Raw genomic sequence first — 13,816 nt, 5'->3', positions numbered from 1 at the left:
AAATGATGTTATGTCTTTTTGGTTAATAATTCATTTTGATGATTAAACCTTCCTTGTTTAAACATGTACCACGGTGTGTTCTCATTTTGCTTGCGACTTCTTGATGCTTTTTTATTAATAAAATAATATATATAATAATGTACAAAAAAAACTTATGATAGGTAGTGCTTATGGTTTGAAGTACTCCCCTCCATGTGATTATGTAATTAACCAGTGAAGTGGTACATTTATATATAATATACTACAAGTTATATATTATAACTATATGTATTGTCTGTTTTTTATGTAAATTTCTGACCTGCGAACAGAATTGCTGATGAACTGGTTTTTACTTAGGAACAAGCAGAGCACCTCTTCCTGGCACCATGTCTCTAATGATTAACCACAATGGTTCACTATTTCTCACAAAAATCACCAAAACGCGCATGAATCCCACTAATAATTCAATTCCTTATGGACTATAGATATGGGGTATAAGAAAACATGTGTGGATGACAACTGTAAAGTAATAAAGTGCTGGTTTGCTCTTCCACGAAGTTCTTGTGACATTTTGTACATGGTGTCAGAAGTAGTTGACAGTCATGTCTCAAAGCTGTAGTTGTAGCAGTGATGATGGCAACGTTTAATACATCTGATTTATTGGACTTCACTCAACCAGTGGAAGCAGTGTTTTAATCGCTTCTGAGTTTCTACTAAACTCAACCAAGAGGATTGTGATGTGCAAGTAAATACATGGTTATTGCAATGATGAAATAGGCAGAACCTATATTCAGTACTTTCACAATTAGAAGTTGAAATGAAGATGAAGATGAAAATGATCATTACTATAAGGTGGGGGTGAAGAAGTTTGATGAACACAAAAAGCTTCATAAGCGTGTGAATTTCCATCACCATTCCCAATGTCACAGTGAGAGCGTAGACGCCTTTGTTAGAAATCTCTGTCAGTCAGCAGAACATTGGGACTTTGGTGCCAAGAAAGATGAACAAATACAGGGTTGCATAGTCATCGGTATAGCAGACAATGAAGTGCGGCTGTAGATGGAGTAGATGGAGTCTGACTTAACCCAAGTATAATTCCCTCGAAGCACAGGCAGACACCAGTGGTTTTCTATCACTGGCTTATTTGAAGACTTCTCTCCAAAGCCACCATGAAAACTATACAGCATTAACAAAATAAAACTGAACATAAAAAAAATAACACTGTACAACAAAACACGATAAATCAATAATTATCTCGTTGGCTGCATGCTGCAAAAAGGGAATTAGCCACCGTTCTTCTGAGGTTTCCTTTAACCGTGTGTAGTTAAAGCCCATTAAACACGACCTTCAATAAAGACCTTTCTTGCTGCACGCTTACATGTGTTTTTTCCTCCTTTCTCCCCCAAAAAGGAAAGTAGTGCAACTTTTACGCTAGCTTGACTTTCAAAATAAAAGCACCAAAACTTTGACTACATAAAATAACAAAACATAAAGTCATGTACAGCTTAAACAATTTATAATGATGACATGGCCCTTGACAAGATAAAGAAATAATCCAAATAATATACAATATCATCATGCCAACAGCTACACCTGGAGAGTGTATGTATATTGTGCAGGTTCTAGCTTACAATATAAAGCGTCGGGAGGACGAGAAGGACTGAAGACCACGAAGAGAACAATCTGAAATAATCAAACACGTGGAGTTAATATAGACTTTATAGCTAAGTGCAGTCGCAATGAACTTAGATTTATCTGGAGTGTGTTTGTGTTTCTCTGCTCTTACTGATGTTTGTTTTGTTGGACTCTACAGGTGAAACTTTTGATGTGTCTCTGGTCCGCAGTCACTCCTGTGATGTTTGTTCATCTTGAGTGAGACAAATCCCACTCCATCATTAAGATCTAATATTAGCATAGAAATGGAGTCCACCTATTTCTTTTTTTTCAATCTGTAGATTGTGTATGAAAACTTTAGTGTATTGCATTTGAGAAAACAATGAACTGCTGGAGAAAAAAAAGAAATGTATTTTAACTCTGAAAAAGACACCTGTGGGTAGAACTAAAACGTTCTGTATCTGTTTGATTCCTCTTTGTATTTATGAAATAAAAAGCCAGGCTTAAATTATTCAACTGCAGCAAACCAAAAAGGTTGTATGCTTCTGTGTGCTGTCATCATTTCATCACATGTGCTGGGGCGTGCAGTCGGCTGTATACCTCAATTAACCCTTTCACGCATAGTGAGTGGACAGCTATTCAAATGCTGTTTTCTTGTATTTGTGTGAGTGTTGATGGTATAATTGCACATAAACCACTACATTGGACACTGATGTGTCGCTCCATACCCTGCCACCCACTGGTCAGCATGGTGTCCATCTAAGTTGACATGCAAAAAACTCTTTGAAAAATACATGTTTAAAAAACAATTTCTAAAAACTTTTTTTCATGCCTAAAGATGAATAAAAATACTTAAGAAAAAAATCCTGATTGAGGTTGTCATAATTCGTGTATAAAAGGGTTAAAAAAAATCAAATATTTCACTGAATAATCTAAAATATATATTCACAAAATAATAGTCATTTAGAATATTTATTTTACCTGGTTAAAGTGATGTTTGCTCCTAAATCTCAGGACACAGCGTTTGCACATTAGGACCGTAAGACATCACCTTCATCTTTATTGTGTTCAATCTGGAAATGCCCAGCAACATCTGGCTTTTCGTTGTTTCTCACCACACATGAAGCATACTGCTAAAGCAGTTTCAGTGAAGGCAAATGACTCTGCCCACATAGCATCAAACCTTCTGTTTTCTTCACTTTTACTTTCTTGAATTTATCCATGGGTGACCTACCAGGGGTCGAAAAGCTCATGCCCGCAAGTTGTCACACATTGGAGGTTATGAATCTTCAAATTTAGAATTACATTTTAAAAACTAATGAACTACGATAAAAAAAAGTATTTTAATTAAGTACTATTATTTATTTTCCAAGGTCACAGGGAGCTGCAGCAGAAGGATGAAAGAGCCACATGCATCTCTGGAGCAGTGGGGTGCTGAAACCTGCTCTAGGGCATTAAGGCCAAAGTCAAAGAAGAAAAAAATAGTCGTTTTGCTCACCTGGCACTTCATTGTTCACCTGTAATCGTGCAGCGCCACCACCTGGACAAAGATGAAACATGCCAAGTGATCAACTGTGATAGATGAAAAAAAGTTACTCATTTATTTATTTATTTATTTAAGTCTAACTATAATTTCTGGAAGCTGATTGAAGTCTACATTTAGCAAAATAAACATAGCAAGCAAACATTAATCATACGGAATACATTACAGCTTAAGGTGCGTTAATTCAGAAAAAAAAAAAAAAAAAAAAAAGCAGGAAACACGGAAGCGCTCCTTATTCTCCAGGTGACCGGAAACAGCATTCCCTGAAATCACGCTGAGGACGCTCAGAAACAGGTATGCAGAAGCTTCAACAGATGTTGTACCTATACAGGTCTTAGGCTCGGACTTTCTTGTGTGCTCATGTAAATGAAGATAGTGGAGTGTGTCCCGTGGGAATGGCGTAATCTCCTCCACTTTCGAAATGATCTCGGTAGTGCGCAGATGAACGCCAGGTTTGAAAATTTATATATGAATGGTGACTTTAAAAAGCTTTAAACCTGCTTTTTTTCTGCTTTTCAGATGGTCTAATATTTCAAATAAACATTTGTCGGTATAAATCTGTTCTACACCGAATCGCTGTTGTATTGTAAATGATAGTGAAACTAAACTGAGTGCTGACTGCAGCAGGAAGGACAAAGACATCAAACAGGAACGAAAAGTGTAATTTTTCTAGGATCTAGTGTAATGATTGAAATCCGAACTCAAACCAATCGCACAATTCATTTTCTCACCGTGATTATACTGCAGTTTATTTCTGTCGCTGCAAGTGAACTTGGAACTCTGTCGTCACGTGCAGCAGGGGGCGCCAACTCCCATTCTCTGAAAATCCCAAAGTAATACAGTGAATCAGTCCCTCCTAAGCAAAACCTTAAACAATTTTCATCTTGGTGGTGAAAGCTTCATGTTTCTTTTTCTTACAGGTTTTTTACAACTGCTTGGTTTCTTGAAACCTAACATTTTCTGTAAAACATGCAAAACATAAAACTCTTTTGTAAACAAGCACAAAACAACGTGTGTTAGTGAAAAACTATGACATTATTTTGTCAGAAATCCACATTCAGATTTTTATATGGCATATTATCTGAGGCCACACCCAACACATCTTATATAGCATTATACTGTGTATTGAGCCATGTTATTGCTTCTAATCTCACTTTAAACCCAGACTCCAAGGTCGACCTCTGATGGTGATTAAGCTGATAAAATGATGTTTTCAGCATCTGTTAAACAGATTTTGGGTGCTGCAAACATATTCCTCACAATGCTTTTTCATTTCTACTTTCAGAATCAGACCATGCTCCATGTGAGAACTGGACGAGACGTTATGGATCTGTTTGATCGGTGCAGCGTCCTGGTTTTCTACACAGCTGCTGTCTTTGCCCTGATACACCCATGCAGAGGTAAGTGAAACACATCAGTGTAACAGAGTTATTAATCATTTTTGTTGTGGATTTCCGCAACAATGATTTGAAGTTTGAAGTTTTACATCCACCTGTTGGCCTAATAATGTAACTGTCTCCAGTCTGAATGTGGATGTACGTGAGCAATACTGAAATTCATATTTTAAAAATGCAGTCAGCAGTGACTTGGGAAATTGAGTGTCAGTTGCAATAAGATAATGCTACCAAGGCAGAAATGATTCATCAAGTAATTCAAATAATTACATTACAAAAAAGCCTCAAGGCAAATTCTTTGCTTTGATGCTTTGTTTAATGCACAGCTCTGTAGTGTTCAGTCGTCACCATGTAAACCTGACCATTTTACTCACAATTGTGCCTAAAAAAGTCCTGCATAAAAAAAAAAAGCCTACACAGCTCCCAGTTTTTGAAAAAAAAAGATTGCTGATTCATCTTCATTGCAGCAGTGATGATGATGCTGTCATAGTTTAACGTGGGGTATGTCTACAATACAATACACCACAAAGAACAAGTAGGTGGGTGTTAAGGTTATCTAAGCACAAACCTTGCTGGAACGTTAAGACAACCAACTGCAGCCACAAAACAAGACACAAGACAGAGCTCTTCGTGTGACCACTCGCGAGGGGAGCCAACCGAGGTCAAGCCATTCCTTCCACCTGAACCAAGGCGAACTTGGGCTGGATCCCCCGTACCACTTCCCAAGAGTTCGCCCAAGATGATTGGCGCCAGGTGCCTCCTGGGAGAATTGTGGGCAGCAGTCCAACTAAGACATGAAACTGGACAGATATAAAGTGTTTGTTTTGCCATACCATATATCATAAAACAAGATGCGACCTTCCCATAAACTTCCCCCTCTTCCCAAACAACAGAAAGGAGTAAACGTCCTCCCATCTCATGTGGCACAGAGTGCACACAGAACCTTAACAGACCTAAATAAGGATGAGATATTTTATCAACATACAAACGATTATATATCTCTAAGCACAAATGACATTAAAACATTAACCTTCACAGTGGGGCCATTATCAAAATGGAGATGGTTTTCAGCAGCACAAAAGCTTACCATCTTTCCATCAAACACAGGGTGAACATAGTGATGGTAGGCTTGCTTTTTTTCACTGCAGCCACCACATGCTCCTTTATCCCTTTAAAGCCACTCCCCCCTCCCTGAAAAACCAAATAAATGATTTTATTCACTTTGATCTTTACCTGTCCTTGAGTTTATTTATTTTTGCATTTAAGAAAATGTTTTATTTTTTTTTTCAACTAAATTTCAATATGACAAGAAAATACAATCAGAGGGTTTTGACCATTTTTGGCAGATGTTTTAGTCATTGAGCAGTTCATCTTTGAAAGACCTATGTTTTTCTCCTTTGAATAGTTATTATGTCTCATAATAATATTATGAGACATAATAGACATAATATTATAATATTATGTCTCATGACTTCCAGCTTGACTACTACACTGAAAACTGAACAATGGTAGTTGAAGGTTTTGTCACACAGCTCAGACTTGTTGTAGAATTGACTTTGTGGCAGAAGTGTGGTCCCTGGCTCAGCTGCAGGGGAGGGGTGGTGCAGTGAGTCCAAGGGGCGGTGCCAGGGAGGTTGGAGGGACTGGTAGAGATGATTGATCTAATGAGGTTTTCCCTTTGTATAGAGGTTGAGGTTGGAGACCAGAGGAGTGTACAGACAGCTGAAAATCTGGCTGATGTGTGTGCCGAACCGGGAAGAGTCATATGAGTGGAAAATCAATAAAAACTCATAGCGCAACCAGAAGAACAGTGTGTGGGGTTGCAGTCCTTTACAGACTTGTTATTTAAAAAGGATAAAAAGTGATGGAAGTTAGTGTCAGAGGCGACAGTGGTCTTCTAATTTTTGGTTAGTCAAAAGACAGTGTGAGCAGGCGTCCCATGTAAAATTTGGGCTTAAATCCTTCAAATATTATGATTTTAGAAGCTGAACAAAGATGAAAGAAAAACAGTGTGCATGATGAACTTTGGTCTTTTAAAAGAGAATCTCTGGTTTTTCAAACACTTTTCAACAGCACTTGGTAAGCAGGCTGTAAAAAAAGTCTGGAAATCTAAGACACAATCCCGTTCTGTTACAGCAGCTTTGTGTCAATGGAAATATACTTCTTCTCTTCAGGTCAGTCAGAGGTTATTGGTCCTCTTCATCCAGTAGTGGCTTGGATTGGTGATGACATCATTTTGCCATGTAACCTGGACCCTGTTATGGATGCTTTGGACATGGCTGTGGAGTGGGCGAGACCTGACCTAAACCCCAGATTTGTCTTCGTGTGGCGTGATGGTGTGGAGCTGGAGTCTAAAAAACATCCGTCCTACACCAACAGAACATCTGTGTTCACAGACGAACTGAAGAATGGAAACATGTCACTGAAAATCTCCAAAGTCAAACTGTCTGATGAGGGAACGTACAGATGTTTTTTTCCAGAGTTAAATAAAGACACTACAGTTCAGCTTGTTGTTGGTAAGTGAAAATATTATGAGTGTAATTGCATTGGATTTTTAAAATAGTAGAACTTTTTCTTAAACTCTGATCCATAGGTTGACATTAGTGCTGTTTTAGTAGCTGCACAGCCTTCTTCTGTGGAAAAATGTCTTCTTTGCTGTTTTGGGAGGTAGGCTGTTAAACTGTGAATACTACACTACCCATTCGCCTTGGATGCATAAACTATATATACAAAAAATATAAAGATATATTTTGGGTTTAATATTCAGAAGTGCATTCAGAAGAACCTCCAGACCATATTCAAGAGGTTTTTTGTTTTGTTTTTTTGTTGCTGTTGTTGTATTTTTTTTTCTTTCTTTTTTTAAAAAATTACTAATAAACCAATGTCACCATCTGTTTTTGTTTTCCAGGTGCCGTCTCCTCACCTGTTATCAGCTTTGCAGGCCTCAATAAAACCATCAGTGGAGTGGTGTTACAGTGTGAGTGTGCAGGCTGGTATCCAGAGCCTGAGCTGCTGTGGTTGGACAGTGAGGGAAACCTCCTCTCTGCTGGACCTACAGAGACCCTCAGAGGTCCTGATGACCTCTATACTGTCAGCAGCAGAGTGACTGTGGAGAAGAGACACAGCAACAACATCACCTGCAGAGTCCAACAGAAGAAAATAAGCCAGAGCAGAGAGACACACAGACATGTTCCAGGTAAATCGAATGTTTTATTTAATGGTTTGAATTTCATTTCTGTGAAGGGGAGGCAACTGTAACACTAAAGATCCAAGGAGTAGACATACTAAAAGTAGATTTTAAAAACTTGGGGACAACAATTCCAAGCAATGGAAAGTGAACAAGAGAGGTGAAGAAGAGAGAGCAGGCAGGGTGGAGACGAATGTCAATGTCTGCCATCCTTTGTGACAGAATGATAGCAACAAGAGTGAAAGGTAAAGTTTACTACATGGTTATGAGACCCAGAGACAGTGGCACTGACAAAAAGACATGAGGCAGAGGTGAAGATGTAAAGATTTAAATTGGAAGTGACCAAAATTAGAAACTGATACATCAGAGCAATAGCTCAGGTTGCTCTGATGTATCAAATGCATCAAAGAATGATATTTTACTAATTTGTAAACAATGAATTATGAATTGTTTTATTAATTTCAGATGATTTCTTCTTGGTCAGTCCTTCTGGTCCACCCAGTCGTCCAATCAGTAATCCAAATGTCACTGTTGCCTCGGCTGTCAGTGTTGCTGTTGTTCTTCTTCTAATTGGTGCAGTTTTCTTTGTATGGAAGTGGAGAAGAGGCAAATTCAGTAAGTCATTTTTTTTCTCTGAATGATGAATAATTGTGTTTTACCCTCGTAAATAATAATGATTATTATTATTATTTCTCATATAATCAATCAATCTATCAAAAAATGATTTTATGTGTTACTTCTAAAAATATTTCTGAGTCCAGTGTAAAAGATTTAAAGGGATCTATTAGAACAACAATCACCTGAAGAATAGAATTGTCTTCTTGACCCTAAAAATGGTTTAGTTCCACAGAGTCTGCTCATCATTGTTTATTAGTAGAGAAACTCAAAATCCACCAACATTTCTAGTGTATTGTATTTGTTGGCTGTAAGAATGTATGTTGGCTTGAATGAATGAATGAAATAAAAGAAAAACATATTCAGAAGGTGTTACCAACTAGGAACCCACAGGAGGCAAACATTCCCCCAAAAAACTCCCAGTGCCGGTCCCATATTTCCATACTGGATCTGTTGAGGCTTGGATTAACAACAAGTGTCTCCAGAGCTGTTGATAAACAGGGTGCTCATGGAAACAGTGCTACTGTTGGTCTTGATGCATGCTCAATCATCCAGGAAAGTAAATCTCCAAAAGTTGATCCTGTTCATCTGGACGTAGCGTTTTGTGGGAGAAATGTTTCGTCACTCATCCAAGTGACTTCTTCAGTCTCAGCTGACTGCAGGTTTTCCCAATCTTGGGGTTTCTTCAGTGGGCTGGTTTCAGTCATTATGCAAATGTACTGTTTATAAAATTGGGGAAACCTGCAGTTAGCTGAGACTGAAGAAGTCACTTGGATGAGTGACGAAACATTTCTCCCACATTAGTGAGGTATTGGCAGGTGCTTCATTCTTACTATGCCAGTAATTAATACAGATATGTTTATCCACAGTGTTGGGAAGGTTACTTTTAAAATGTATTCCACTACAGATTACAGAATACATGCCCCAAACAGTATCTTGTAACGTATTCTGTTACGTTACTCAATGAGAGTAACGTAACAGAATACTTTGGATTACTTAATATATTATCATGCTTTTTACAACTACATGCATGTACTATGGCTGTGTGATTTATTACTATTACTGAAGGATACTCGCCATACCAATACCAACTAGATTTTTAAATCTTAATATAAAATGAGTAACAGTAGGTGGACATTAGGTAAGGCTGCACTTTTTGCAGCGATCCCAGATAGAAACTATTCCGCGCGTATATAAAACAGGTCTGCGGCGCCGAACCGTAGTAAAGGGACCTCTGGCTAATACGTCGGGTTCATGTCGGGCTCGTAGCCGAAAACTAGCTTTACTTTGTTGTCTGGGTCAACTTTGCTAGCAAGAGACAGAGAGAGGTGTTTAAAGGTTGCAGTCGAGTCTTAATAGCTTAGTTACAACTGGGCTACACTGACCATGAGGCTACATTCTTTAGGGCTGTGCCTGTAACACTCTGCCTATTGCCTTCATATTGAATAAGTTTTTGAACAATCACTTTTAAAAATATTTCTTCAGGTCATTATGCGGGCCGGAAGTAGGGGTGACATGGGCCGCAAGATTGAGACACAGAAATTAGAGCCTCTTAATGAGTGTTTTGTTTGGTTTCCACGACGTGGAATTACCAAAAATAGAGAAGGCATAGCCGAACATATGAAACAGGAAAATACCGCCGTGTAATCCATTTATTTCAACAGAGTAACTGTATTCTGAATACCACCTTTTTAAACGGTAACTGTAGCGGAATACAGTTACTCATTTTGTGTATTTTAAATATGTAACGGTGGTACGTGTATTGTGTTACTCCCCAACACTGGTGATGTCTGTCACTGTTTCTGTGCATCCGCAAGGCTAACAGTTGGTTGTAATCTGTAAATTCACCACTAGATGGCACTAAATCTCAATTACTGCTCATTTATTGAGGTTGCTTCAAATACTTTAATGTGTAATTTATTTATTTTTTCTCACTTTTACCCATTTACAAAAAAACAACAAGAACTTTGTTTCATATTGTTCTTCATCCATTTCTCCTGCTTCTTTTATTTGACAGAAAAAAAGAAGAGTGAGGAGGATGGAGCTGAACAGGCCAGGAAGAAAAACACGATCAGCTCTAAAAACAGTGGGATGCCAGTGGTGGAAGAACAAAGCAAACCACTCATGACAGGAAGAGAAGAAGATTATGATGTGGACAGCAGAGAAGACCAAAGACATGAAGATGACAGAGAAACCAAACAAGATGAATTTGTTTTAGAAACAGAACAAATAAAGAACATAAACAGTCCACAAGAAAAGAGAATAAATCCATCTACTGTTAATGACAAAGAGTCTTTGATTAAGATGGAACACAAAACACAGGATATGACGGGAAGAGAAGAAAAGGGTGATGTGAACAACAGTGGAAAGAAAAAGAGACAAAAGAAAATGGTCATGAAAAAACCCAAAAAGAAACAGAGCAAAGAAGTGGACACTGACAGTTCAGAAACAAAAACATCTGCTGTGACTAAAACTGAGCCTCAGTTTAAAATGAAACAAGAAACACATGAAGAACAGAGCAGGAGAGGAAGACATGAAACACATAATGTGGACATCAGAGAGCAGAGAAATAAAGATGGAGAAACACAACAAAATCAGCCTGTGACAGAAACAGTTCAAACAAGGGACACTGACAGGCCACAAGAAAAGAGAATAAATCCATTAACTGTTAGTGACAAAGAGTCTTTGGTTACAGTAGAACAAAAAACACAAGACATGACAGGAAGAGAAGAAAAGGAAAAAGAGACACAACAAAATGATCATGATAAAAAACAAAAACAGAAAGAAACAGAGCAAAGAAGCAACACCGACAGTCCAGGAACAAAAACATCTGCTGTGACTGTGAATGAGCCTCAGTTTGAAGAGCAGAGCAGGAGAGGAAGACATGAAACACATAATGTGGACACCAGAGAGCTGAGAAATAAAGATGACATAAAAACACAGAGGACAGGAGTGGACAGGATAAATCAGTTTATTATGACTGAAAAAGTGTCTCAGTCTACAACAGATCAAGAAACAGATGAAGAAAAGGAGATGCCAGGAAGGGGAATGAAAGCTGAGGTGGCTGAAAGTGAAAGAAAGAAAAAGATGCAAGCAGGAAAAACTGATTTAGGATGTCAGTTTTCACCATTTACAGAAGAACATAAAGAGGAGCCCATGCTATTAGGAGAAGCAAAGTCCTTTAATTTTTCTTTTCATCTGAGCAGTGATCAGGAACCACGGAGAGAAAAAGAGAGACAACAAGAGCAGCTTGTAGAAAAAAGACAGATGGAGAGAAATGTGGACATGAAAGAGTCAGAAACGGAGAAAAAGAGAGCAGAGGAAAACAGTGGTGAAGTAAACAAAGTAAATTCTGTGTTTATTCCACAGAAGGAGACATGGAGAGAAAAACTGGAGGCAGAACAACAGAGAGAGGAAAACCAGAGGAGACTTCAATCAGAGACACGAAGGAAAAGAGAGAAAGATGAGGGAGAACTGAAAATAAGGAAAGATAATAAAAACCAACCAGAGGAACAGAGGGGTCAGACAGAAAGCATGATTTCATCAGTCCAAGTTCCACTGGATACACATCTGAAAATACAAGGACAAAACCACAAGAAACAACCAGAGGAAACATGTCAACAGAGCCCAGAACAAATCAGAGAGCAGCCAGAGAAACTGAGAGGAGCAGAGAGGAAAGAAGGAGCTCAGGGAAAGAAGCTGGAGGTTAATGAAGGGCTCAGATCTGAGGAAACAAAGAAGAAGGACAAGGAGAGAGAAAAACTACAACTCCCACATGAAGGAGAGCTGCAGGCGGAGCAACAAGTGAACGTAAATGAAAAACAGCAGCTGGAAGAATCTGTCAGTCTCACAGAGAGAGTCGTCTGTGTGGAAGAAAAACAGGAGGAGGAGCCGATGCAACGAACATGTGATTTTGATCAAAAGAATAACCAGAGTAGAAATCGTCCAAATGCACTGAAACTGAATGAGGTCTGCACACTGCCAGTCAAGAAACAGAAAGTTGAGGAAGAAAGAAGACCACGCAAGCATCAGAATTTTAAAAAGCCAAAAAAGTATGTGAAAAAACAAAATGATTATCATATGAATGTTGATGATGCAGCTCACAGTCAATATGCTGCAACATCACAATCGTATGAACCCATGCAATGGACCAAAGATCAGCAGATGCTGCCAGTTCAAACAGAACCACAAGAATGTCTGAAAGAAAAGGATGAAGATCTGCAGGATCAGATGGAGGTGGATTAACATTAAGGCCTTCAGTTTTCAGCAGTTATAGACAGAAAACAGAAAGATCAGCTCAGGAGAAGCAAATTCCTTTTTCTTTTTATGTTTGTACTCTGATCAGGAGCCACAGAGAGGAAGAAGATACATGAGGAAAATAGATCATTGGAGAAAGACATGCAGTGTTGAAATGAAAAAGCTGATTATCCATTGGAGGATGGAGCTCAAATTAAATATGATAAGTTGTATCTTGGGCGGAACGGTGGTTAGCACTGTTGCCGTACAGCAAGAAGGTCCTGAGTTCAATTCCACCATCAGGCCGGGGTCTTTCTGTGTGGACTTGGCATGTTCGCCCCTGTGTTTGCATGGGTTCCCTCCGGGTACTCCGGCTTCCTCCCACAGTGCAAAGACATTCAGCTGGGATAGGCTCCAGTACCCTCCGCGGTCCTGAAAAGGATAAGCGGAAGCAAATGGAAGTTGTATCTCACAGAACGAAGATGGAGTTTATGTCAAAAAGAAAAATGAGTGGAACTGGAACTTTCAGCATTAGCTGACTTTAAATAACTTTTATTTTTTGTAAACATATATTCATTTCTGCTCATAGTGACTGTAATGTGGTGTTATTTACAGCTTCTTACCAGTGATTAACAGTCTGAGTGCCATGATGCATCGTTCAATGTAATAAAACCACTTTTCACCTTAAAAGGTTAATGTGGTGAAGAGTCCTGTTTTTAATTTAAATCACAGCCTTCTGAACAAATCCAAGATTTTAAAACAATTTTCACCAGACTTAACATTTGCTTCTAGGGTTCAATCTGAAATTATGGTTAAATGAGTGTTAGGAAAAAGGTGTTGTACTTAGTTGATGGTAAACTTATATTCATGAGACTTAAAATGCATTAATGTTACAGAATCTCCTCACAAAGTGGAAGATGTAGCAGTGACTCAAGGGGAAACACTGGTAATAGAAAACCTAACAATGTTCAGACTTGAAAAAAAGCTAGAATGCTTCTGTTTGCTCCCTATGTAACCCACCCATATGAGTATGTGCACGACCTCCATAAGGGGAACGAGGAGCCTTGAGAAGAACAGACTCTACTCAATGAAGGAAGCCACCTGGCGGAACAAGATAATGACAACATCCTGGGAGGGCTGCACTCACATCATATAACCACACACATCGTATAACTACGCTTGCAAAGCACACTTTGTAACCATATATACTAATTTCTCTTAGTTAAAACAGCAACAAGCTTTATGAAT

General features: G+C 38.6%; 1 protein-coding gene across 3 annotated transcripts; it reads left to right on the top strand.

The window, feature by feature from the left end:
• The first annotated feature begins 3,313 nt into the window (after nt 1-3,313).
• LOC147334659 (uncharacterized) lies at nt 3,314-13,264 on the top strand. Of its 3 annotated transcripts, none has more exons than XM_086273695.1 (6): nt 3,314-3,430; nt 4,422-4,536; nt 6,705-7,046; nt 7,439-7,726; nt 8,183-8,332; nt 10,350-13,264. In XM_086273695.1, the coding sequence occupies exons 2-6, from the start codon at nt 4,431-4,433 to the stop codon at nt 12,575-12,577; spliced, it is 3,114 nt and encodes a 1,037-aa protein (XP_086129821.1). In that variant the 5' UTR covers nt 3,314-3,430; nt 4,422-4,430; the 3' UTR covers nt 12,578-13,264. The 3 variants fall into 3 exon arrangements, with proteins under 3 accessions (XP_086129821.1, XP_086129837.1, XP_086129830.1); XM_086273704.1 differs by lacking the exon at nt 3,314-3,430 and adding an exon at nt 3,462-3,588; XM_086273711.1 differs by lacking the exon at nt 8,183-8,332.
• Nucleotides 13,265-13,816: the final 552 nt, after the last annotated feature.

The sequence above is a fragment of the Aulonocara sp. 'chitande type north' Nkhata Bay genome, linkage group LG3 (genome assembly GCF_057382095.1).
Source record: "Aulonocara sp. 'chitande type north' Nkhata Bay isolate Kocher_YH1m ecotype deep benthic linkage group LG3, A_spYH_male_GT1.1, whole genome shotgun sequence".
NCBI classification, from domain to species: domain Eukaryota; kingdom Metazoa; phylum Chordata; class Actinopteri; order Cichliformes; family Cichlidae; genus Aulonocara; species Aulonocara sp. 'chitande type north' Nkhata Bay.
Note: the sequence above shows the minus strand (reverse complement) of the source record. Positions and strands in the feature narration are given on the sequence as shown.